We start from the raw sequence: 26666 nt of genomic DNA, 5'->3' as shown, positions 1-26666 counted from the left end.
CACAACCACCACCACTATCGCCATCACAACCACCACCACTATCACCATCACAACCACCACCACTATCACCACCATCACAACCATCAGCATCACCACCACCACTATCACCACCACCACTATCACCATTACAACCACAACCAGCACCACAACCACCAGCACAACCACTATCGCCATCACAACCACCACCACAGCGACAACTACCACAAACACCCCAACCATCACAACCACCACTTTAACCCCCTGCCCCGCATAGCCTTAACAAACTGTTGGGGCGAGTGCTGTTAGCGAGTAGCACCTTTGAAGGCCGGCACGGCCGCCTTTGTCTCCCCAGTGGCGATGTTCACACACCGCGCCAGGTACCCATTTGAGGCTGGGTCGATCTAGGGGAGGCCCAGGACCTGTTCAGATAATCGTCACCGGTGTTGGCCGTGAGCGGGTATCGAACTCTGGTTGTCAGGTCCGTAACGCAGCGCGCTAACCACTACACCCACCGCTCCCCACTATAACCACAACTACCGCAGCACAACCACCATCACAACCACAACTATAACCACCATCACAACCACAACCACCATCATCACAACAACCACCACTATAACCACAACCATGACCAACACCGCCACCACCACCGCCACCACCGCGCGTGGTGGCCACGCTGTCATCACCACATCACTGGCAGCAGTAGCAGCAGTAGCAGCAATGTCACGTGATCCTTATCCTCACCAGGAGGACGAACCCTGGTGGAGCGGTGAGGAGTTACAGTGAGGTGGAGCCGTGAGGTGGAGCGGTGAGGTGGAGGAGGTGGAGCAGTGAGGAGGAGGAGGTGGAGCGGTGAGGTGGAGCCGGGGTGGAGCGGTGAGGAGGTGGAGGTGGAGCGGCGATGCCGATCCGTAGCCACCGCTACCGCCTGGTGGACGATGGACGCGACAACAAATCCGGGGCGACGCCACCGCACAGCGAGGAGGAGTTTGAGCGCGGGATCAACTTCTCCGCCAAGGTGGGGGGGGGGCGGGCGGGGGGAGGGGAAGAGGGGGCGGGGGAAAGGGGGGAGGGTGTTTCGCACAGTCATTCCAACTCTACTCTTAAACTAAGCAACTTTTTTGTTTTACCTGGCAAGGCTCCGCTAGCTCTTTTTCCCGACGCCTTGCGCTGTCATTGGCTGAGAGCGGGCGTCGTGCTCTCATTGGCTGAGAGCGGGCGTCTTGCTCTCATTGGCTGAGAGCGGGCGTCGTGCTCTCATTGGCTGAGAGCGGGCGTCTTGCTCTCATTGGCTGAGAGCGGGCGTCGTGCTCTCATTGGCTGAGAGCGGGCGTCGTGCTCTCATTGGCTGAGAGCGGGCGTCTTGCTCTCATTGGCTGAGAGCGGGCGTCGTGCTCTCATTGGCTGAGAGCGGGCGTCGTGCTCTCATTGGCTGAGAGCGGGCGTCGTGCTCTCATTGGCTGAGAGCGGGCGTCTTGCTCTCATTGGCTGAGAGCGGGCGTCGTGCTCTCATTGGCTGAGAGCGGGCGTCGTGCTCTCATTGGCTGAGAGCGGGCGTCGTGCTCTCATTGGCTGAGAGCGGGCGTCTTGCTCTCATTGGCTGAGAGCGGGCGTCTTGCTCTCATTGGCTGAGAGCGGGCGTCGTGCTCTCATTGGCTGAGAGCGGGCGTCTTGCTCTCATTGGCTGAGAGCGGGCGTCGTGCTCTCATTGGCTGAGAGCGGGCGTCGTGCTCTCATTGGCTGAGAGCGGGCGTCTTGCTCTCATTGGCTGAGAGCGGGCGTCGTGCTCTCATTGGCTGAGAGCGGGCGTCGTGCTCTCATTGGCTGAGAGCGGGCGTCGTGCTCTCATTGGCTGAGAGCGGGCGTCGTGCTCTCATTGGCTGAGAGCGGGCGTCTTGCTCTCATTGGCTGAGAGCGGGCGTCGTGCTCTCATTGGCTGAAAGCGGGCGTCGTGCTCTCATTGGCTGAGAGCGGGCGTCGTGCTCTCATTGGCTGAGAGCGGGCGTCTTGCTCTCATTGGCTGAGAGCGGGCGTCTTGCTCTCATTGGCTGAGAGCGGGCGTCGTGCTCTCATTGGCTGAGAGCGGGCGTCGTGCTCTCATTGGCTGAGAGCGGGCGTCTTGCTCTCATTGGCTGAGAGCGGGCGTCGTGCTCTCATTGGCTGTGAGCGGGGCGTCGTGCTCTCATTGGCCGAGAGCGGGCGTCTTGCTCTCATTGGCTGAGAGCGGGCGTCGTGCTCTCATTGGCCGAGAGCGGGCGTCTTGCTCTCATTGGCCGAGAGCGGGCGTCGTGCTCTCATTGGCCGAGAGCGGGCGTCTTGCTCTCATTGGCCGAGAGCGGGCGTCGTGCTCTCATTGGCTGAGAGCGGGCGTCTTGCTCTCATTGGCTGAGAGCGGGCGTCGTGCTCTCATTGGCTGAGAGCGGGCGTCTTGCTCTCATTGGCCGAGAGCGGGCGTCGTGCTCTCATTGGCCGAGAGCGGGCGTCGTGCTCTCATTGGCTGAGAGCGGGCGTCTTGCTCTCATTGGCCGAGAGCGGGCGTCGTGCTCTCATTGGCCGAGAGCGGGCGTCTTGCTCTCATTGGCCGAGAGCGGGCGTCTTGCTCTCATTGGCTGAGAGCGGGCGTCGTGCTCTCATTGGCTGTGAGCGGGCGTCGTGCTCTCATTGGCTGTGAGCGGGCGTCATGCTCTCATTGGCTGAGAGCGCGTGTCGTGCTCTCATTGGCTGTGAGCGGGCGTCGTGCTCTCATTGGCCGAGAGTGCGTGTCGTGCTCTCATTGGCTGTGAGCGGGCGTCGTGCTCTCATTGGATGAGAGCGGGCGTCGTGCTCTCATTGGCTGAGAGCGGGCGTCGTGCTCTCATTGGCTGAGAGCGGGCGTCGTGCTCTCATTGGCTGAGAGCGGGCGTCTTGCTCTCATTGGCTGAGAGCGGGCGTCGTGCTCTCATTGGCTGAGAGCGGGCATCGTGCTCTCATTGGCCGAGAGCGGGCGTCTTGCTCTCATTGGCTGAGAGCGGGCGTCGTGCTCTCATTGGCTGTGAGCGGGCGTCGTGCTCTCATTGGCTGAGAGCGGGCGTCTTGCTCTCATTGGCTGAGAGCGCGTGTCGTGCTCTCATTGGCTGAGAGCGGGCGTCTTGCTCTCATTGGCTGAGAGCGGGCGTCTTGCTCTCATTGGCTGAGAGCGGGCGTCGTGCTCTCATTGGCTGTGAGCGGGCGTCGTGCTCTCATTGGCCGAGAGCGCGTGTCGTGCTCTCATTGGCTGAGAGCGGGCGTCGTGCTCTCATTGGCTGAGAGCGGGCGTCGTGCTCTCATTGGCTGAGAGCGGGGCGTCGTGCTCTCATTGGCTGAGAGCGCGTGTCGTGCTCTCATTGGCTGAGAGCGCGTGTCGTGCTCTCATTGGCTGAGAGCGGGCGTCTTGCTCTCATTGGCTGAGAGCGGGCGTCGTGCTCTCATTGGCTGAGAGTGCGTGTCGTGCTCTCATTGGCTGAGAGTGCGTGTCGTGCTCTCATTGGCTGAGAGCGGGCGTTGCGCTCTCATTGGCTGAGAGCGGGCGTCTTGCTCTCATTGGCTGAGAGCGCGTGTCGCGCTCTCATTGGCTGAGAGCGGGCGTTGCGCTGTCATTGGCTGAGAGCGGGCGTCTTGCTCTCATTGGCTGAGAGCGGGCGTTGCGCTCTCATTGGCTGAGAGCGGGCGTCTTGCTCTCATTGGCTGAGAGCGCGTGTCGCGCTCTCATTGGCTGAGAGCGGGCGTTGCGCTGTCATTGGCTGAGAGCGGGCGTCTTGCTCTCATTGGCTGAGAGCGGGCGTCGTGCTCTCATTGGCTGAGAGCGGGCGTCGTGCTCTCATTGGCCGAGAGCGGGCGTCTTGCTCTCATTGGCTGAGAGCGGGCGTCTTGCTCTCATTGGCTGAGAGCGGGCGTTGCGCTGTCATTGGCTGAGAGCGGGCGTTGCGCTGTCATTGGCTGAGAGCTCTCATTGGAGGCTTGGTATGTTCTCACTCCGGAAGCGCTTGGTAGATTTTTGTTGTTGTGACGAATCGGCATTCTGCGGGGTCGCGCTAAGCGAAGTCTGACTGTAGCGTCTGCACCCTGTGTGTGTGTGGTTGTTCGCTAACCGCACTTGCCCCACAAGTATGTCAAGGCTCAAAGGATGAATCTTTGTCTTTGGTGTGAGTGGTGTGACCAACTATCTTCGTGTTCCTGTGTCTCCGTGTCCCCGTCTGCCTGTATGTCCATATCCGCGTGTCCCCCATGTCTCCGTATGTTCGTGTCCCTGCGTCTCGTGTCCCCACGTCCCTGTGTTTCATCTCTCCCTGTCTCCGTGTCCCCCTGTCCCTGTGTCCCTGCATCTCATGTCTCCATGTCCCTGCGTCTCGTGTCTCCACATCCCTGTCTCCCCTGTCCCTGTGTCTCCCCTGTCCCTGTGTCTCTGTGTCCCCCTGTCCCTGTGTCCCTGTGTCCCTGTCTCCCCTGTCCATGTGTCTCCATGTCCCTGTGTCCCCCTGTCCCTGTGTCCCCGTGTCCCCACGTCCCCACGTCTCCGCGTGCAGTACATCGGCAGTCTGGACGTGCCACGTCCCAACAGCCGTGCCGAGATCGTGGCCGCCATGCGCCGCATCCGGGTGAGTGGGTCACACGGCACCCCCCGGGGGGGGCTCCAGGTGGCTCTGCAGAGCCCTGGCTCAGGGCGGGGAACTCGAGGTTGTGGTGCCCAGTGGCCTCGTGGAGGAGCTGGGCTTCTTGTCATCTCGAATGGCATTGGAGCAGCACCACCAAGTGTCATCATCCACCACCACCAATCTCCACCACCACCACCCCCAATCTCCACCACCACCACCCCCAATCTCCACCACCACCACCCCCAATCTCCACCACCACCACCCCCAATCTCCACCACCACCATCACCAATCTCCACCACCACCAAGTGTCATCATCCACCACCACCAATCTCCACCACCACCACCAATCTCCACCACCACCACCCCCAATCTCCACCACCACCACCCCCAGTCTCCACCACCACCACCCTAGTCTTCACGACCACTACCCCCAGGTTTTTTTTAATTATAATTATTCTATCTACGTGATTCTACCAAAAGAACCAAAAAACACGAGCCCCAGTCTCCGCCTGGGGAGACAAAGGTGGTGGGGGCACGCGCGGTACCACACCCACCCCCCCCTCTCCCCCCGCGGGCGCTACTCGCCGGCAGCACTTGCCCCAGCAGCCCGCGTGTGGGCTACGACGGGATGGGGCGACCCTTTGTCTTTGTGCGGCGGGCGGCAGTACGAGTTCAAGGCGAAGAGCATCCAGAAGAGGAAGGTGGTGCTCACGGTGTCGGTGGACGGGGGTGCGCGTGACCCCGCGCGGCAAGCGCAAGGTGCCCACTCATCCTCCTCGTCGTGGTCGCCCGCCTCGCTGTCTCGTCTACACTGGGGGGAGGGGCGGGGGGAGGGAGGGGGGAGGGAGGGAGGGAGGGGAGAGGGGCGGGGGGGAGAGAGTGGGGGAGGGAGGGAGGGGGAGGGGAGGGGGGGAGGGACGGGGTGCGCGTGACCCCGCGCGGCAAGCGCAAGGTGCCCACTCATCCTCCTCCTCATCGTCATCGTCATCGTCGCCTGCCCTCGCTGTCTCGTCTACACTGGGGGGAGGGGGGAGGAAGGGGGAGGGAGAGAGGAGGGAGTAGGGAGGGAGGGGTAGAGAGAGTGGGGGAGGGAGGGGGGGGGAGGGAGGGGGGGAGGGAGGGGAGAGGGACGGGGTGAGAGAGTGGGGGAGGGAGGGAGGGGGGGAGCGAGGGGGGGAGGGGGGGGGGTGGGGAGGGAAGGAGGGGAGAGGGAGGGGGGGAGGGGGGGGGTGGGGAGGGAAGGAGGGGAGAGGGAGGGGGGGAGGGACGGGGAGAGGGACGGGGGGAGGGAGGGGGGGAGGGAGGGAGGGAGGGGGGGAGGGAGGGGGGGGGGAGGGAGGGAGGGGGGGAGGGAGGGGGTGAGGGGGGGAGCGAGGGAGGGGGGGGGAGGGAGGGAGGGAGGGAGGGAGGGGGGGGGAGGGAGGGAGGGAGGGAGGGAGGGGGGGGGAGGGAGGGAGGGGGCGAGGGAGGGAGGGGGGGGGAGGGAGGGAGGGAGGAAGGGGGCGAGGGAGGGAGGAGGGGAGGGAGGGAAGGGGGAGGGAGGGAGAGGGGTGGGAGGGATGGATGGAGAGAAGGGGAGGGAGGGAAGGAGGGGGGGAGGTGGGAGAGAGGGAGGTCATGGGATGGTGCGTGTGGTGGTGGTGTTGGTGGTTGTGGTGATTGTGGTGGCTGTGGTGTTGGTGGTTGTGGTGATTGTGGTGGCTGTGGTGGTAGTGTTGGTGATTGTGGTGGCTGTGGTGGTGGTGGTTGTGGTGATTGTGGTGGCTGTGGTGGTGGTATTGGTTGGGGAGCGGTAGTGCGGCAGCTTGCGCGCTACACTACAAACCCGGTCAACTGAGTTCAATTCCCGCTCGGGGTCAACACCAGTCACGATTATTTCAACCGGTCCTGGGTCTCCACTAGGTCGACTCAGCCTTGAATGAGTACCTGGTTCATTGCATAAACATCTACTGGGGAGACAAAAGCGGCCGGCAGAGGGTGGTGCTGGCCACACCACCCCCCCCTCGTGTGCCGTGCCGGCCTGCATCGGTGCTACTCGCTAACAGCACTTGCCCCAACAGTCTGTTAAGGCTACACGGGGGATCTTTGTCTTTGTGTGCGGGGGGCAGAAGAAGGAGTGGAGCTGGGATCAGAGCAAGCAGCTCATCATGCACGACCCCATTTACAGGTGAGCAAAGGGGCTGCTCACCACTCGGTGGTGAGCGTGGGAGATGGGGGAGGTGAGCGCAAGGGTCCCTCACCACTCGGTGGTGAGCGTGGGAGATGGGGGAGGTGAGCGCAAGGGTCCCTCACCACTCGGTGGTGAGCGTGGGAGATGGGGGAGGTGAGTGCAAGGGCTCCTCACCACTCGGTGGTGAGCGTGGGAGATGGGGGAGGTGAGCGCAAGGGCTCCTCACCACCCGGTGGTGAGCGTGGGAGATGGGGGAGGTGAGTGCAAGGGTTCCTCACCACCCGGTGGTGAGCGTGGGAGATGGGGGAGGTGAGTGCAAGGGCTCCTCACCACTCGGTGGTGAGCGTGGGAGATGGGGGAGGTGAGCGCAAGGGCTCCTCACCACCCGGTGGTGAGCGTGGGAGATGGGGGAGGTGAGTGCAAGGGTTCCTCACCACCCGGTGGTGAGCGTGGGAGATGGGGGAGGTGAGTGCAAGGGCTCCTCACCACTCGGTGGTGAGCGTGGGAGATGGGGGAGGTGAGCGCAAGGGCTCCTCACCACCCGGTGGTGAGCGTGGGAGATGGGGGAGGTGAGCGCAAGGGTTCCTCACCACCCGGTGGTGAGCGTGGGAGATGGGGGAGGTGAGTGCAAGGGCTCCTCACCACTCGGTGGTGAGCGTGGGAGATGGGGGAGGTGAGCGCAAGGGCTCCTCACCACCCGGTGGTGAGCGTGGGAGATGGGGGAGGTGAGTGCAAGGGCTCCTCACCACTCGGTGGTGAGTGTGGGAGATGGGGGAGGTGAGCGCAAGGGTTCCTCACCACTCGGTGGTGAGTGTGGGAGATGGGGGAGGTGAGCGCAAGGGTTCCTCACCACCCGGTGGTGAGCGTGGGAGATGGGGGAGGTGAGCGCAAGGGTTCCTCACCACCCGGTGGTGAGTGTGGGAGATGGGGGAGGTGAGCGCAAGGGTTCCTCACCACCCGGTGGTGAGTGTGGGAGATGGGGGAGGTGAGCGCAAGGGTTCCTCACCACTCGGTGGTGAGCGTGGGAGATGGGGGAGGTGAGCGCAAGGGTTCCTCACCACCCGGTGGTGAGTGTGGGAGATGGGGGAGGTGAGCGCAAGGGTTCCTCACCACCCGGTGGTGAGTGTGGGAGATGGGGGAGGTGAGCGCAAGGGTTCCTCACCACTCGGTGGTGAGTGTGGGAGATGGGGGAGGTGAGCGCAAGGGTTCCTCACCACCCGGTGGTGAGCGTGGGAGATGGGGGAGGTGAGCGCAAGGGTTCCTCACCACTCGGTGGTGAGCGTGGGAGATGGGGGAGGTGAGCGCAAGGGTTCCTCACCACCCGGTGGTGAGCGTGGGAGATGGGGAAGGTGAGCGCAAGGGCTCCTCACCACTCGGTGGTGAGCGTGGGAGATGGGGAAGGTGAGCGCAAGGGCTCCTCACCACTCGGTGGTGAGCGTGGGAGATGGGGAAGGTGAGCGCAAGGGTTCCTCACCACTCGGTGGTGAGCGTGGGAGATGGGGAAGGTGAGCGCAAGGGCTCCTCACCACTCGGTGGTGAGCGTGGGAGATGGGGGAGGTGAGCGCAAGGGTTCCTCACCACTCGGTGGTGAGCGTGGGAGATGGGGAAGGTGAGCGCAAGGGTTCCTCACCACTCGGTGGTGAGCGTGGGAGATGGGGAAGGTGAGCGCAAGGGCTCCTCACCACTCGGTGGTGAGTGTGGGAGATGGGGGAGGTGAGCGCAAGGGTTCCTCACCACTCGGTGGTGAGTGTGGGAGATGGGGGAGGTGAGCGCAAGGGTTCCTCACCACCCGGTGGTGAGCGTGGGAGATGGGGGAGGTGAGCGCAAGGGTTCCTCACCACTCGGTGGTGAGCGTGGGAGATGGGGGAGGTGAGCGCAAGGGTTCCTCACCACCCGGTGGTGAGCGTGGGAGATGGGGAAGGTGAGCGCAAGGGCTCCTCACCACTCGGTGGTGAGCGTGGGAGATGGGGAAGGTGAGCGCAAGGGCTCCTCACCACTCGGTGGTGAGCGTGGGAGATGGGGAAGGTGAGCGCAAGGGTTCCTCACCACTCGGTGGTGAGCGTGGGAGATGGGGAAGGTGAGCGCAAGGGCTCCTCACCACTCGGTGGTGAGCGTGGGAGATGGGGGAGGTGAGCGTGGCAGGGAGTGTTGGAGTAATCATGAGTTTGAGAGTGAGAGTGCGTGTAATAGTCACTGTGTGTATATTGGTGAGTATTAGTGTATCGGTGAGTATATAGCAGTGAGTGTATCGGTGTATAGTGAGTTTAGTGTATTTGTGAGTGTATCGGTGTATAGTGAGGTGAGTGTATTTGTGAGTGTATCGGTGTATAGTGAGGTTAGTGTATTGGTGAGTGTATCGGTGAGTGTATCGGTGTATAGTGAGGTGAGTGTATTGGTGAGTGCATAGTGAGGTTAGTGTATTGGTGAGTGTATCGGTGAGTGTATCGGTGTATAGTGAGTTTAGTGTATTGGTCAGTGTATCGGTGAGTGTATCGGTGTATAGTGAGGTGAGTGTATTGGTGAGTGCATAGTGAGGTTAGTGTATTGGTGAGTGTATTGGTGAGTGTATCGGTGAGTGTATAGCAGTGAGTGTATCGGTGTATAGTGAGTTTAGTGTATTTGTGAGTGTATCGGTGAGTGTATCGGTGTATAGTGAGGTGAGTGTATTGGTGAGTGCATAGTGAGGTTAGTGTATTGGTGAGTGTATTGGTGAGTGTATCGGTGAGTGTATTGGTGAGTATATAGCAGTGAGTGTATTGGTGTATAGTGAGGTGAGTGTTTTGGTGAGTATAGAGCAGTGAGTGTATTGGTGAGTGTTTTGGTGAGTGTATTGGTGAGTGTATTGGTGAGTATAGAGCAGTGAGTGTATCGGTGAGTGTATCGGTGAGTGTATCGGTGTATAGTGAGGTTAGTGTATTGGTGAGTGTATCGGTGTATAGTGAGGTGAGTGTATTGGTGAGTGTATCGGTGAGTGTATCGGTGTATAGTGAGGTGAGTGTATTGGTGAGTGTATTGGTGAGTGTAACGGTGAGTGTATTGGTGAGTGTATCGGTGAGTGTATCGGTGTATAGTGAGGTGAGTGTATTGGTGAGTGTATTGGTGAGTGTATCGGTGTATAGTGAGGTGAGTGTATTGGTGAGTGTATTGGTGAGTGTATCGGTGTATAGTGAGGTGAGTGTATCGGTGAGTGTTTCGGTGAGTGTATCGGTGAGTGTATCGGTGAGTGTATCGGTGAGTGTATCGGTGTATAGTGAGGTGAGTGTATCGGTGAGTGTATCGGTGAGTGTATTGGTGAGTGTATCGGTGTATAGTGAGGTGAGTGTATCGGTGAGTGTATCGGTGAGTGTATCGGTGAGTGTATTGGTGAGTGTATCGGTGTATAGTGAGGTGAGTGTATCGGTGAGTGTATCGGTGAGTGTATCGGTGAGTGTATTGGTGAGTGTATCGGTGTATAGTGAGGTGAGTGTTTCGGTGAGTGTTTCGGTGAGTGTATCGGTGAGTGTATCGGTGAGTGTATCGGTGAGTGTATTGGTGATTGATCCGGGCATCCCGTCTGCGCCCTGCAGGATCTTCTACGTGTCCCACGACTCCCAGGACCTCAACATCTTCAGCTACATCTCTCGCGACGCCGTCACCCATGCCTTCCGCTGCAACGTCTTCAAGGCCAAGCGCAAGGTCTGTCTGCGGGGGGGGGGGCCACTAGGGCCCCGGGGGGGGGGGGGAAGGTCAGCAGGACAAGGGGATGGGGGCCAGAGGTCGCAACCGGGTACCCGATACCCGTACCCTACCCGATACCCTGGTGCGGCCGGGTACGGGTAGGCCGTGAGTCACTGGTGAGTCACCGTTTGTCACTCATTTCCCAACGTCTTGTCTCTTCTCACAATTCAAGTTCCTAGAATCAACCCACCCGCGCCTGCAACGTGGCTTTATCCCAGAGGTCGCGATCGGGTACCCGATACCCGTACCCTACCCGTACCCGGCCGGGTACGGGTAGGGTACGGGTACGGCTGGGTACGGGTACGGGTACCCGTTTGCGACCCTGGTGCGGCCGGGTACGGGTAAGGAATCAAAACCCGTTTGCGACCTCTGATGGGGGCCCAGCAGGGCCACGTGGGCCAGCAGGGCAAGGGGGGTCAAGGGAGTTAAGGGGGGGCCTGTCAGGCCAGTGGGGGCCGGCAGGACCACGTGGGGTCAGTGGGGGTCAGTGGGGGGTTAAGCAGATGGGCACGGCCTACGAGGACCATGTGGGGCCCGTGGGCCCTACTGGGTGCCAGGACAAATACCGGCTCCCAACATTAGGAAACTGGTAACTGAATCAGCAAGCGGTGACCGGTTTTACCGGTAGATGCGGTAACCGTTAACCCCTAACCACACACAACCAGCACCGCCGCCGCCGGCTAACGAGGTTGGGGCGGGCGGGCGGGTGTCTTGCAGAGCCACGCGATGCGGGTGGTGCGCACGGTGGGGCAGGCGTTTGAGGTGTGCCACACGCTGAGCCTGGCACAGGGAACCCAGCAGCAGCAGCAGCAGCAGACAGAGGACGGCACACAGACACAGCCGCCTCCAGGTGAGTAGTTGGTGAGCGGGCGTGCGGGAGTGAGTGGGGAGCGGTGGCGCAGCGGTTAGCGCGCTGCGCTATGAACACGGCGACCCGGGTTCGATTCCCGCTCACGGCCAACACCGGCGACGATTATCTGAACCGGTCCCAAGCCTCTCCTAGGTCGACTCAGCCTTAAATGAGTACCTGGTGCGGTGTGTAAACGTCGCCACTGGGGGAGACAAAGGCGGGCGGGCGTGGTGCTGGCCACCCACCCCCTCGTGTACCGCTCCGGCCTTCATAGGTGCTCGCTAACAGCACTTGCCCCAACAGTCTGTTAAGGCTATACGGGGGATCTTTGTCTTTTTCTCTTTGTGTGCCGGGGAGCGGCGGCGCGGCAGTTAGTGCGGTGTGTAGTAAACGTCGCCACTGGGAGAGACAAAGGCGGCCGGGCGTGGTGCTGGCCACCCACCCCCTCGTGTGCCGTGCCGGCCTGCGTTGGTGCTATGAGGAGGGGGGATCTTTGTGTTTTGTGTGGCTACAAGCCCGGCGGTTCGGGATCGATTCTCGCTCACGGTCGACACCAGTGACGATTTTCTGAACGGGTTCTGGGGCCTCCCCTAGGTCGACTTAGCCTCAAATGTGTACCTGGCGCGGTGTGTAAACATCGCCACCGGGGAGACAAAGGCAACCGGGCGTGGTGGTGGCCACCCCGCCCCCTAGAGTGCCGTTCCGGCACCTCGACCATGATTTGCTAACAGCACTTTGCCCCGACGGTGCTGCAGGCTATACACGGGGGGGGGGATCTTTGTCTTTGCAGGCGTGGGTGGCTGCTGCAGCCCTCGTCAGCTGCTGCTTGCGGAGGTCCCGGGGGGCGGAGGAGTGGGAGGAGTGGGGGACGGCGTGGGGGTCTCTCTCACGGACACCCCCAGCACTCCCCCCAATGCAGCCGCCCCCATCAAGCACACAGATTCACAGGTACCCCCCCCCAACCGCAACCGCTTGGGACACGCAGCCCCCCACCATCCACGTTATCCGATATCACGGGTGATCACCGGCGCGCTGTGTCACCACATTCATTCAAACTGTTAAGTTTACACCATTGGAACCTCATTAGCCAGTAAAAATATGATAATTGTTTTTTTTACCCTTCTATCTGGCAACAAAACTGACACCTTTTTTACAAGGAGTCATGTTTGCATTGACCACAATACCTGCAGTCATAATGCAAACAAAAAACATAACTCTGATAATGTATGCACTGTCCTTGAAGTTGATTGGTCCACACCCGAGACAGCTTTCCTTAGAGCCTAGTCTCACATGGTGTTGGACCAGATGACGCCAAAAGGCGCACAACTCAAAGACAATGCACCATCAGAGTATGAGAGCTTGGGGTAAGCATTTACACCATTGGAACCTCATTTGCCAGTAAAAAATATAATAATTATTTTTGTACCCTTCTATCTGGCAACAAAACTGACACCTTTTTTACAAGGAGTCATGTTTGCATAGACCACAATACCTGCAGTCATAACGCAAACAAAAAACACAACTCTGATAATGTATGCACTGTCCAGATAGAAGGGTAAAAAAAACAATTATCAAGTTAAGTTCATGTTTGAATGTCCCTGCACTGTTTTCAATTTCTTCTTGAGCTGGACGTTAACGACCTCGCCTGGTGTACAGGAGGTCGTGGGATTCGATCGCGTCCCTGTCGCCAGTCGTATGTTTGCCGTTTGCATGTTTTTTCTCCCCGTGGCCACGTGGATTTTTCTCCGGGTCCTCCGGCATTTCAGTCCACATTTAGAAATCGACGTCCACGCCGCACGTGACGTTGATTTCCACACAACGATAATGATGAGCGGCTTCGTTGAGCTATCGTTTGTGGCCTGGTCGCTTCTGAAAAAGATCTGTACATCTCAGTGGGCCTTACCTGGTAAAATACAAAGTAAAGTTTTATAATAGATTTGCCTCTCTCTGCGCTCACCCGGTCTAACGAGATTTAAACCGACCCCCGCCATGTGCGGCCTGGTCTGGCGTACGCAGCCTGCCGCCAAAGGGACTTTCCTGAACGGGCTGCCCGACGGGACGCTGCTTCCCGGGCAGGGGAGCCTCCTCGCCGCCCCAGCGGCGTCAAGCCCCGGGTCGCTGGACATCACTCCGCTGTCGGCCCGCCACCACATCCAGCTGCTGCAGCAGCAGCTGGGGCAGCAGGAGCAGCAGACGCATGTGGCGGTGGCGCAGGTGAGCGCGCGGGGGGTGGGGAAGGGAACGGGGAGCGTTGGAACCCGGCGACCCGACTTGGATTCCCCCTCGCGGTCAACACCGGTGACGGTTATCTGAACCGGTCCTGGGGCGCCCACCCCCTCTAGGTCGACTCGGCCTGAAATGAGTATCTGGCGTGGTGTGCAAACATCGCGGCTCCCCAGTGGCCAACCCCTGCCTTCATCGGGGCTGCTCGCTACTGACAGCACTTGCTCCAACAGTCTGTTAAAGGCTATGCGTGGTGGGGGGGGCGGGCGTCTTTGCCTTGTCGCAGGTGCGTCTGCTGAAGGAGCAGCTGTCCGCGGAGGTGTCTGCCCGTGTGGAGGCTCAGGCGCGCGCTCACCACCTCCTCACCCAGAACCGGGACCTCCTCACCCACATCTCCGTGCTCGTGGCGCAGCTCCAACGCACGGAGATGCAGCTCTCGGGCACCGGTGAGTACGCACAAGGGTCACCGTGTAGCCACAACACGCCGTCAGGGAAGGTCGTCTTCGCGAGCACCTATTGAGGCCGGCATGCCTCTCCTTGTCACCCAGTCTCCCTGTCTTCCATCTCCCATGTCTCCCAACTCCCATCCTCATATCTCCATGTCTCCCATCTTCTTGTTTTCCATCTCCCATCCCCTTTCTCCCATCTCCCCACGTCCCCCCCCCGTCATCTCCCCGTCCCCGTCTCCCCATCTCCCCCGCAGACGACGGCTGCCACAAGTTGGAGGTTCTCTCCAACGGCTTCCACTCCTCCACCTCTCCGCCAGCGCGCGACCCGGCCCCCCTAACGGCCTCCGCTGGGCCCCCGGCCACCGCCCGGGCCCCTGGTGCTCTGAGCACCCCCGTAGGTACGGCAGCCGGCACCGGTGTCGCTGGCGCGGGGGGCAAAGGCGCCGACGGGCCGGGCCGGCAGGGCCCCTCCCACCACCGGGCGGTTCCCGCGCCGCCGCCGCCGCCGCCCCCCCCCCCCCCGGGGCCCCCGCTTCTGCTGGAGCCGGCGAGGGTCGGCGTCTCCGTCGCCGCTGCCGCTCGGCACGCCGAAGCGCGAGTCCGGCATCGGCTCGCAGAGCGGCACGAGCGGCGACGACGAGGACGACGACGATGACGACGACGACGACGACGACGATGACGACGGTTGTGAGGAGGAGGCGGCGGTGCGTGGGTACCGCCTGCTGGACGAGGCGCGACGCCTCCTCGGAGCGTCGCGCCACTCGCTCGAAGACGAGATCTCCGTCTGACACCGCGTTCCCTCCCTGCGGGGTCGCCCTGGGGTCGCCCTGGGGTCGCCCTGGGGTCGCCCTGGGGTCGCCCTGGGGTCGCCGCGAGGTCGCCGCGGGGTCACCGTGGGGTCACCGCGCGGTCGACCTACTCCCCTACCCCCCTTTCCGCCCCTCTTCCGCCACCGCCCTTAAATTCATTGGGGAAGGCAAAGGTGGCCAGGGCGTGGTGGTGCAGGTCACACACCGCTCCCTTGAGCCGTGCCAGCCCTAATAGGCGCTCGCTAATGGTGCAGCTAGAGGCGGCCGGGTGGATCGGAGTCGCTGCTCAGCCGGCACCGTCGAGAGCCGGGGTTCCATTCCGAGTGTCAGCCGCACCAGCCTGCCGCTACACCGGGTTCTCTAATGCAGTGAGTTGATGGTCTCAGCCTGGTCACCCATAGACTCGCATAGAGACTCTAAGACTCGCGCAGAGACCCATAGACTCGTGCAGAGACCCATAGACTCGCGCAGAGACTCATAGACTCACACAGAGACCTATAGACTCACATAGAGACCCATAGACTCACACAGAGACCCATAGACTCAATAATATGGAGACCCATAGACTCACACAGAGACCCATAGACTCAATAATATGGAGACCCATAGACTCACACAGAGACCCATAGACTCACACAGAGACCCATAGACTCGCACAGAGACCCATAGACTCGAAAATATGGAGACCCATAGACTTGCACAGAGACCCATAGACTCGATAATTTGGAGACCCATAGACTCACGCAGAGACCCATAGACTCAATAATATGGAGACCCATAGACTCACACAGAGACCCATAGACTCACACAGAGACCCATAGACTCGCGCAGAGACCCATAGACTCGCGCAGAGACCCATAGACTCGAAAATATGGAGACCCATAGACTTGCACAGAGACCCATAGACTCGATAATTTGGAGACCCATAGACTCACGCAGAGACCCATAGACTCACACAGAGACCCATAGACTCGCACAGAGACCCATAGACTCGCGCAGAGACCCATAGACTCACACAGAGACCCATAGACTCGAAAATATGGAGACCCATAGACTTGCACAGAGACCCATAGACTCGATAATTTGGAGACCCATAGACTCACGCAAAGACCCATAGACTCAATAATATGGAGACCCATAGACTCACACAGAGACCCATAGACTCACACAGAGACCCATAGACTCGCACAGAGACCCATAGACTCGCGCAGAGACCCATAGACTCACGCAGAGACCCATAGACTCGCGCAGAGACCCATAGACTCACGCAGAGACCCATAGACTTGCACAGAGACCCATAGACTCGCACAGAGACCCATAGACTCGCGCAGAGACCCATAGACTCGCGCAGAGACCCATAGACTCGCACAGAGACCCATAGACTCGCGCAGAGACCCATAGACTCGCACAGAGACCCATAGACTCACACAGAGACCGATAGACTCGCACAGAGACCCATAGACTCGCACAGAGACCCATAGACTCGCGCAGAGACCCATAGACTCGCGCAGAGACCCATAGACTCGCGCAGAGACCCATAGACTCGCGCAGAGACCCATAGACTCGCACAGAGACCGATAGACTCGCACAGAGACCCATAGACTCGCGCAGAGACCCATAGACTCGCGCAGAGACCCATAGACTCGCGCAGAGACCCATAGACTCGCGCAGAGACCCATAGACTCGCGCAGAGACCCATAGACTCGCGCAGAGACCCATAGACTCGCACAGAGACCCATAGACTCACACAGAGACCGATAGACTCGCACAGAGACCCATAGACTCGCACAGAGACCCATAGACTCAATAATATGGAGACCCATAGACTCGGTCAGACTGAGCTGCGATGAAACCGGGTTCTCGAGTGTAGCGAGTTCACGTGCTCAGCGTGGCCACCATCGACTGGAAGTTATTAATTTGTCGGTTTTAATGACAAAGCTCCAGAGATTTCCCCCGAGCGTGGGGATCAAAATCAAGCCCCTCACCAGAGTTCCTGATGCTCACACGAGCATTGAGGCATTGCTGCTCACCTCCTGTTTACACCCCTGCAGGGCCAGGGGCCAAAATACCACATTCCTATGACGGGGACGAGTCTATCCATCGGACGGCCACTGTTGATTTCACCGCAACGCGTTGCTAGTTTTATCTGCACCGGAGGGAGGGGTGATGATGGCGCGGAGTCGACCCCAACCTCAATCGGGGGGCGTCAACGCGTGGAGATGCCCGTGGACGTGAGCTTAGCAGCAGTCACGTCACCACAGGGTGGTGCACTGCTCTCTGCCACGGTTCCAGACAGAGTCGCCTGCATCTCGTGACGCGAGGCCCGCAGCGCACTGGGATTGATTGTAATTGACAAAAGACCCGAGTTCGACTCACGCTCGCGGCCAACAACGAATATCTGAACCACCGGTCCCGCACCTCCCCTAGGTGACTTGGCCTTAAATGTGTACCTGGTGCGGTGCGTATAAAGCATCAGCGCTTGGTGAGACAAAGGCGGGCGTGCGGGCGGGCACGGGGCTGGCCACACCACACAGTGAGTTCATGAGCGGGCAAGCGGGCAAGCGGGCGAGTGCGTGCAATAGCATCTGTGTTTGTGTGGTGGGGAGCGGTGGCGCAGCTGTGAGCTAGAACCGCTGCACTACGATTCCGGCAACCCGAGTTAAATTCCCGCTCACGGCCACCAACACCCAATGGCGACTATCAGAACCGGTCCTGGGCCTCCCCTAGGCGGACTCAACGTTAAAATGTGTAAATATCAGCGCTGGGATGACCAAGGCGACCGGGCACGGTACTGTGCCGTTCATGAACAGCACTTGCCCCGGACAGTCTGTGTGGGCTATAGGGGGAAGGGGGGGGATCTTTGTCTTGTGCGTGCGAGCTGGAGTGAGGTGCATTGATCCGTGGATTCTCAAACTCGCATCGACTCCCAAAACCTAAGCGACGCACGCGTCAAATCTCGTGCGCGCGAGACATCGACGTCTTGTCGTCAAGTTGTTACACGTTGTATGTAGTGGGATCGCGCGAGACGTTTTAGCCCGCCAGTGGCCGCGATGTTGTGCGTGCCGTTGAGTTTTCGCAGTCGCATCGCTCCGATTCGGTCGTCTCGCGAGAGAAGTTGCTGCTCGCGACCCGCGCGGACATTTTTTTGTCGTCGTGGTTGGTGCTGCCGCCGTCGCTGTTGCTACTCCCTCCGACGCGCTTTCGGGACGGAGCCGTTCGGCACGTTGTCCGACGTTTCGCTCCGCGCGCCGGCTGGGAGCTCGCGAGCGTCGTCGCCCTCCTCGGCGTGCCCCTGCCGTGTGCTGTGTTACGCTTCTGCCGATCCTGTGGAATAAACCTTTCTCTCTCTCTCGCTCCACCTTCAGCTTCCTGCACTTTTGTTTCATCTCCCTGCCTGGACTCTCTTGTTCGCGTGCTCTCCTGCCGCACTGTGCCCTCGCTCAGGAACAGCAGCAGTAGCAGCAGTAACTTCTACGAGGCCTCGCTCCTATACTCTGCTTAACCTCTCACCTATACTCTGTTCAACCTCTCATCCTGCCAATCAACACACCCCTCATAAGGGCTTTTGGGTTAGATCGCGTAAGTTTCAATGTGTCGTAACCCTCCACCACCCGGCATAAGGTTTGTCACATAAACAAAATTATCAGTGAACGTCGTACTCAAATTGTAAATGTTGTGGATTTACTCACCAACACACCGGTGGGCGGAAGTAGTAACTAATTGGGCACGTTTTGTTTAGGTGACAGACCTTACTGGCTGTGTCGGGTGGTGGAGGGTTATGACACAACTTTATATTCACGCGATCTAACCCTAAATACCTTTATTATGAATAATATTGGTGGCGAAAGCCTCCTACGCGTTAAACACACTAACCCCGAGCTTAGGATCGAGCCTGGTAAGGAGGTAGCAGTTTCTTAGGTGAGGCCGGTGTTGGGTGGCACTGGACGTGGGTGAGGCCTGTGACAAATAGGGGGTGGCACTAGGCCTGGGTGAAGCTTGTGTCAGACAGGGGGTGGCACTGGGCCTGTTTGAGGCCTGTGTCAGATAGAGGATGGCACTGGGCCTAGGTGAGGCCTTGTCAGATAGGGAGTGGCACTAGGCCTGGATGAGGCCTGTGTCAATTAGGGGGTGGCACTAGGCCTGGGTGAAGCCTGTGTCGGGGTGGCACTAGGCCTGGGTGAGGCCTGTGTCGATTAGGGGGTGGCACTAGGCCTGGGTGAAGCCTGTGTCAGGGGGTGGCACTGAGCCTGGTTGAGGCCTGTGTCGAATAGGGGGTCGCACTTTGCCTGGTTGAGGCCTGTGTCGAATAGGAGGTGATACTGGGCCTGGTTGAGGCCTGTGTCGAATAGGGGGTGGCACTAGGCCTGGGTGAGGCCTTGTCAGGGGGTGGCACTAGGCCTGGTTGAGGCCTGTGTCAGATAGGGGGTGACACTGGGCCTGGTTGAGGCCTGTGTCGAATAGGGGGTGGCACTAGGCCTGGGTGAAGCCTGTGTCAGATAGGGGGTGGCACTGGGCCTAGGTGAGGCCTTGTCAGGGGGTGGCACTAGGCCTGGTTGAGGCCTGCGTCAGGGAGTGGCACTAGGCCTGGGTGAGGCCTGTGTCAGACAGGGGGTGGCACTGGGCCTGGGGGAGGCCTGTGTCGGATAGGGGGTGGCACTGGGGCTGGGTGAGGCCTTGTCAGATAGGGGGTGGCACTGGGCCTGTGCCCAATAAACAAGCATTTTTTGTCCAACAATGCACATTTACTGTTAGTCACCTCCTGAGGTGCAAAACATCGGGACGTATCACATAGCTGGAAGAAGCAGAAAGTGTAAATGTGTGGGGTGGGGGGGGGGGGGGAGCTACACGAGAATAAGTGTTTAATATTGTTATTGTTGTTTATAAAAATGTACGGGACTTGTAAAACAACCAGGGCCTTCAGTGTCCCCGGGAGAATTGGAGATTGGTCAGGGGAACGGCAGCTGCCTTGAGAAGAGGATGGGACCCCCCCACCAAAGTCCCCAAAACGCCAAGCGCACAGCAACAAAACATACAGCACGAGTATCATAGTAGTCTTAAATGGAGCAAGGTTGTTTATTGTGAGAGCTTGACAGTGGTGGGGTGGTGGGAAACGTGGTGGTTGATGATGGTGATGTGGGAGTGGGTGGGGAGAAATACCAAAGTGGAGCTTTACAGAAAGAAAGACGTGAGGTGACCTGCAGTGTGGTGGGTGAGTGAGTGGGTGGGTGAGTGGGTGGGTGGGTGGGTGAGTGGGTGGGTGGGTGAGTGAGTGGGTGGGTGGGTGGGTGGGTGAGTGGGTGGGTGAGTGGGTGGGTGGGTGAGTGGGTGGGTGGGTGAGTGAGTGAGTGAGTGGGTGGGTGAGTGAGTGAGTGGGTGAGTGAGTGGGTGAGTGAGTGAGTGGGGAAACGGCAGTACATTGGTTGGCGTAACGTGGTACGAGCCTGGAAAACCAAGTTCCATTCCCGCTCCCGGCCACCGACACCAGTGACGATTATCTGAACCGTTCCTGGGCTTCTTCTCGGCCTGCTCGGCCTCGTATCAGTATCTGGTGCGGTGCATCAACATCGCCACCAGCGAGACAAAGGCGGCCGGGTGTGGTGCTGGCCACCCCACCCCCTTCATGTGTCGGCCTTCATAGGTGCTCATTGCTAACAGCACTTAACCCCGGGGACAGTCTGTATGTGCTACACGGGGATATGATCTGTGTCTTTCTTGTGTACGTGTGTCTGGCTGCGGGGGGTCTCAGGTGAGGAGATCTTTGAAAACGCGCACACGCACGCGACCCTGGGGCCCGCGGGAGACGCTGCAGCGCACGACTCCGCTCCGCCGTGCCCCGTGACCTCCACCCCGTGCCCCGTGACCTCCACCCCGTGCCCTGTGACCTCCACCCCGTGCCCCGTGACCTCCACCCCGTGCGGCACGCACACCCCGCCACAGGTGAGCGCGCACATCCGCTGCACCACAGGTACGCACACACATTTGTGAGCACACACACTGCGCGACGAACCCAGTAGACCCGAGTTCCATTCCCGCTCACGGCTACCAACACCAGTGGGCCTCCCTAGGTCGACTCGGCATGCAATGAGGACCTGGTGCGATGTGTAAACATCGCCACTGGGGAGACAAAGGCGGTCGGGCGTGGTGCTGGCCACCCACCCTCTCGTGTACTCTGCAGGCCTTCATAGGTGCTCACTAACGGCACTTGCCCAAAAAGTATTTTAATGCTGTACAGGTGATCTTTGTCTTTGTAGCGGTTAGCGTGCTGTGCTCTGAACCAGGTGACTCCAGTTCAATCCCCGCTCATGGCTAACACCGGTGACAATTATCTGAACCGGTCCTGGAACTTCCCTAGGTCGACTCGGCCTCAAACGAGTGCCTGATGCGATGTGTAAACATCGCCACTGGCGAGACAGAGGCGGTCGGGCGTGGTGCTGGTCCCCTTGTGTGCCGTGCCGGCCTTCGTAGGTGCTACCCTCTCGCAGGACTTGCCCCAGCAGGTCTGTGAAGGCTATACGGGTGAATCGTTGCCTCTGCGTGCACCTGTACGCGTGTCGCAGGTACGCCTGGTGCATGGCCACGCGTACGGCAGCCTGCTCGACCTCTGGGCCCCCCACGGGAACGTGGGAAGCCGCGGCGGCGTGGAGGGTGAGGACACGGCGGAGAGCCCCGTGGGGGGCCCGCCGGGGGCCCGCACCCCCAGCAGGTGAGACCCCCCCCCCCCGACCCCTCCCATCTCTGCGGTGGGCGGCCTGCTGCCCCCCTCTCTCCAGGAGCGGCTGGGAGGGTCGGACGTCGCCTGGAGGGGCGACGCGGTCTGCGCGAACGATGAGCGGAGCGGGAAATAGATAGAAATGTGGTAGCGGCGGTGGGGGTCAAAGTGAGGGCTCGCCCACCGCTTCTGACACTTACGTACGTACGTTGAACTTGTTTCGCGCCGTACGTAGCCAACCGTGCTAATCGGAGGTGCGTGAGAAGGACGACAAAGTAAACCAAAACAACAGCTAATTCGAGATTTGAAGCTTTCGTGACTGCAAGGATTCATATTCTTAGGTTTTTTTCCGGTAAAGTCACGTGACTTTACCGGAAACACCTAACAGTATAAAGCAACATGTGGTCAGCGTGGTTTGAACGAGCGCTTGCGGGGCTGCGCCTTTACCGTTTACTTCCCCGTTACGTTGTTTGGCCTCAGGGCTGCCGCCGTGCGGTCTGCCAATCGGTGCGTTCACGACGAAACCTCCACCGGGAGAGATTACCGCTGGTGCCGGGCTAGGTACACTTTTACGACTCTGACCGATTCTGGAAGCGGTGTCCAGTTTAGCGGTGCCCACCACTAAACCGGGCGTGCACGCACCCACGTGTGCACGTGTGTGCGTACACGTACGTGCGTACACGTGCGTACACGTGCGTGCATACACGTGCGTGCATACACGTGCGTACACGTGCGTACACGTGCGTACACGTGCGTGCGTACACATGCGTACAGGTGCGTGCGTACACGTGCGTGCGTACACGTGCGTACACGTTCGTACACGTGCGTGCGTGCACTTGCGTACAGGTGCGTGCGTACACGTGCGTACACGTGCGTGCGTGCACTTGCGTACACGTGCGTGCGTACACGTGCGTGCGTACACGTGCGTACACGTGCGTGGGTGCACTTGCGTAGAGGTGCGTGCGTACACGTGCGTACACGTGCGTGCGTACACATGCGTACACGTGCGTGCGTGCACTTGCGTACAGGTGCGTGCGTACACATGCGTGCGTACACGTGCGTACACGTGCGTACACGTGCGTGCGTGCACTTGCGTACAGGTGCGTGCGTGCACTTGCGTACAGGTGCGTGCGTACACGTGCGTGCGTACACGTGCGTACACGTGCGTGCATACACGTGCGTACACGTGCGTGCGTACACATGCGTACACGTGCGTGCGTGCACTTGCGTACAGGTGCGTGCGTACACGTGCGTGCGTACACGTGCGTACACGTGCGTGCGTTCCCTGTGTCTGACGCTGCAGGACCCAGGAGCCCCACCAACAGTTCACCCCTCCTCAGCCGTCACCACCCCCTGGCTGTGGTGGAGGGAGGGGCAAGTCCTGCGTCCCCAGTCCTGGCGACGGCTCCCCGCACCTCCCGGCCAGCGACACGACGACCCCTCCCGCCGGCGGCGGCCACGAGTGGTCCCTCCCCACGCTCCCCGACCTCGCGTCCGGCTCCTCGCTCGCCGAACTGACGACCGACGCCTTCTCCGTGACGCTTGCGACGGTGCCGCCGCCGGCGCCGCCGTCGCGCGCCTCCTGGGAGCTCTTCGAGGACAGCGTCCTCGGCCTGTGGCTCACGGGGAAGGCCGAGGGCGGCGTGGCGCAGGCCGGGAGCGACCGGGAGGGGCCGCACGCGGCGGGGCCGGCGGCGGCGTCACCGGCGCCGTTGTGGGCCACGGGCCTGGCCTCGCCTAGCAGGCCCGAGCTGAGCACCAGCCTCTTCTCGTCGCCGTCCCCGCCGCGCACACGCCTGCACATCAGCCTGTCGGAGGAGGAGCTCGCGGCCAGCCTCTCGGACGACTCCGGCGTGCCGGACCGGCGCGATTCTGCCGGGGAGCCCGAGGAAAGCCCCATGCGCTGATGCCGCCCCACCTCCCCCCCCACCTCCCGCTAAGCGCCGACCGGCTGGGCCGCCCCCTTGTTGTGGAGCGCGGCCGGACGGAGTGGCCGGTGAGCGTGCTGGGGGGGGGATACGCGAGGCCACGTGGGCCAGAGCGTGGTCGTGTTGCCGAGCGTCCACCGACCTCGGGGTCGTGCGTAGAATATAAACGGCGACGACGACGACACAGATTATATTTGTCTGGATAATGTTAGTCTCCGGGTGATATTTGTCTACGGATATTTGGCTGGATATTAGTCTGAGTAATGTCAGTCTGTGGGCAATGTTAGTTTACAGGCCGTGTTAGTCTGTGGGCAATGTTAGTCTGTGGGTAATGTTAGTCTGTGGGCAATGTTAGTCTGTGGGCAATGTTAGTCTATGGGCAATGTTAGTCTATGGACAATGTTAGTCTGTGGGTAATGTTAGTCTGTAGGCAATGTTAGTCTATGGGCAATGTTAGTCTGTGGGCAATGTTAGTCTATGGGCAATGTTAGTCTATGGGTAATGTTAGTCTGTGGGCAATGTCAGTCGATGGGCAATGTCAGTCTATGGGCAATGTTAGTCTATGGGCAATGTTAGTCTATGGGCAATGTTAGTCTATGGGCAATGTTAGTCTATGGGCAATGTTAGTCTATGGGCAATGTTAGTCTATGAGCAATGTTAGTCTATGGGCAATGTTAGTCTATGGGCAGTGTTAGTCTATGGGTAATGGTCCTTTCTCGTTAGAGGTTGGCTATTTTGGCTTCCTTCCGTTTAGCTCTGTCCATGACATTTACTCAACTGCCTCCCAGTAGCATCCGATCATTCACATTGCCCATGGAACTCATGTCAAACCCCACATTCATACTCGGCTTCTCGTTTTCCTCTACTATACGGACAAGAAATCTAACTTTGCCCGTCTCGAATTATTCTCAACAATGGTCTTGTAGTTGTACAGGGACTCCTCTATTTAGGAACAAGTTAGGTTCTAGAGGTCTGGTTGTAAGTCGATATGTTCGTTATTCCAGCTTTACTCCTGTCCATTCCAAACATGTGTTACAGCATGTACACTAAACACGGAGAATGGCTTTAAACGTTTTATCGTCTCCTGTAGATGTAGATGCCACCGTTTCTTCACGTTCTGCAGATGTAGATGCCACCGTTTCTTCACGTTCTGCAGATGTAGATGCCACTGGTTCTTAATGTTCTGCAGATGTAGATGCCACCAGTTCTTCACGTTCTGCAGATGTAGATGCCAATGGTTCTTCACGTTCTGCAGATGTAGATGCCACCGGTTCTTAATGTTCTGCAGATGTAGATGCCACTGGTTCTTCACGTTCTGCAGATGTAGATGCCACCGGTTCTTCACGTTCTGCAGATGTAGATGCCACCGGTTCTTCACGTTCTGTAGATGTAGATGCCACCGGTTCTTCACATTCTGCAGATGTAGATGCCACCGGTTCTTCACGTTCTGCAGATGAAGATGCCACTGGTTCTTCACATTCTGCAGATGTAGATGCCAATGGTTCTTCACGTTCTGCAGATGTAGATGCCACTGGTTCTTCCCGTTCTGCAGATATAGATGCCACTGGTTCTTCACGTTCTGCAGATGTAGATGCCACTGGTTCTTCACGTTCTGCAGATGTAGATGCCACTGGTTCTTCACGTTCTGCAGATGTAGATGCCACTGGTTCTTAATGGTCTGCAGATGTAGATGCCACCGGTTCTTCACGTTCTGCAGATGTAGATGCCACTGGTTCTTCACGTTCTGCAGATGTAGATGCCACCGGTTCTTCACCTTCTGCAGATGTAGATGCCACCGGTTCTTCACGTTCTGTAGATGTAGATGCCACCGGTTCTTCACATTCTGCAGATGTAGATGCCACCGGTTCTTCACGTTCTGCAGATGAAGATGCCACTGGTTCTTCACATTCTGCAGATGTAGATGCCAATGGTTCTTCACGTTCTGCAGATGTAGATGCCACTGGTTCTTCCCGTTCTGCAGATATAGATGCCACTGGTTCTTCACGTTCTGCAGATGTAGATGCCACTGGTTCTTCACGTTCTGCAGATGTAGATGCCACTGGTTCTTCACGTTCTGCAGATGTAGATGCCACTGGTTCTTAACGTTTTGCAGATATAGATGCCACTGGTTCTTCACGTTCTGCAGATGTAGATGCCACTGGTTCTTCACGTTCTGCAGATGTAGATGCCACTGGTTCTTCACGTTCTGCAGATGTAGATGCCACTAGTTCTTCACGTTCTGCAGATGTAGATGCCACTGGTTCTTCACGTTCTGCAGATGTCGATGCCACTGGTTTTTCACGTTCTGCAGATGTAGATGCCACTGGTTCTTCACGTTCTGCAGATGTAGATGCCACTGGTTCTTCACGTTCTGCAGATGTAGATGCCACTGGTTCTTCACATTCTGCAGATGTAGATGCCACTGGTTCTTCACGTTCTGTAGATGTAGATGCCACCGGTTCTTCACGTTCTGTAGATGTAGATGCCACCGGTTCTTCACATTCTGCAGATGTAGATGCCACCGGTTCTTCACGTTCTGCAGATGAAGATGCCACTGGTTCTTCACATTCTGCAGATGTAGATGCCAATGGTTCTTCACGTTCTGCAGATGTAGATGCCACTGGTTCTTCCCGTTCTGCAGATATAGATGCCACTGGTTCTTCACGTTCTGCAGATGTAGATGCCACTGGTTCTTCACGTTCTGCAGATGTAGATGCCACTGGTTCTTCACGTTCTGCAGATGTAGATGCCACTGGTTCTTAATGGTCTGCAGATGTAGATGCCACCGGTTCTTCACGTTCTGCAGATGTAGATGCCACTGGTTCTTCACGTTCTGCAGATGTAGATGCCACCGGTTCTTCACGTTCTGCAGATGTAGATGCCACCGGTTCTTCACGTTCTGTAGATGTAGATGCCACCGGTTCTTCACATTCTGCAGATGTAGATGCCACCGGTTCTTCACGTTCTGCAGATGAAGATGCCACTGGTTCTTCACATTCTGCAGATGTAGATGCCAATGGTTCTTCACGTTCTGCAGATGTAGATGCCACTGGTTCTTCCCGTTCTGCAGATATAGATGCCACTGGTTCTTCACGTTCTGCAGATGTAGATGCCACTGGTTCTTCACGTTCTGCAGATGTAGATGCCACTGGTTCTTCACGTTCTGCAGATGTAGATGCCACTGGTTCTTAACGTTTTGCAGATATAGATGCCACTGGTTC

At 58.8% G+C, this 26666-nt stretch overlaps 1 protein-coding gene across 1 annotated transcript; it reads left to right on the top strand.

Moving 5' to 3' along the window:
* LOC144951276 (carboxyl-terminal PDZ ligand of neuronal nitric oxide synthase protein-like) lies at positions 1–24693 on the top strand. The gene is given in 15 exon segments (XM_078881444.1): positions 1–457; positions 727–997; positions 4521–4592; positions 5256–5315; positions 5317–5349; positions 6699–6757; positions 10327–10435; positions 11195–11327; positions 12118–12275; positions 13344–13541; positions 13837–13996; positions 14254–14397; positions 20555–20745; positions 21366–21511; positions 22821–24693. Coding segments are annotated over 14 exon segments (2184 nt in total). The 5' UTR covers positions 1–457; positions 727–880; the 3' UTR covers positions 23425–24693.
* The last annotated feature ends 1973 nt before the right edge of the window (positions 24694–26666 follow it).

The sequence above is a fragment of the Lampetra fluviatilis genome, chromosome 61 (assembly GCF_964198595.1).
Source record: "Lampetra fluviatilis chromosome 61, kcLamFluv1.1, whole genome shotgun sequence".
Lineage (NCBI taxonomy): Eukaryota > Metazoa > Chordata > Hyperoartia > Petromyzontiformes > Petromyzontidae > Lampetra > Lampetra fluviatilis.
Note: the sequence above shows the minus strand (reverse complement) of the source record. Positions and strands in the feature narration are given on the sequence as shown.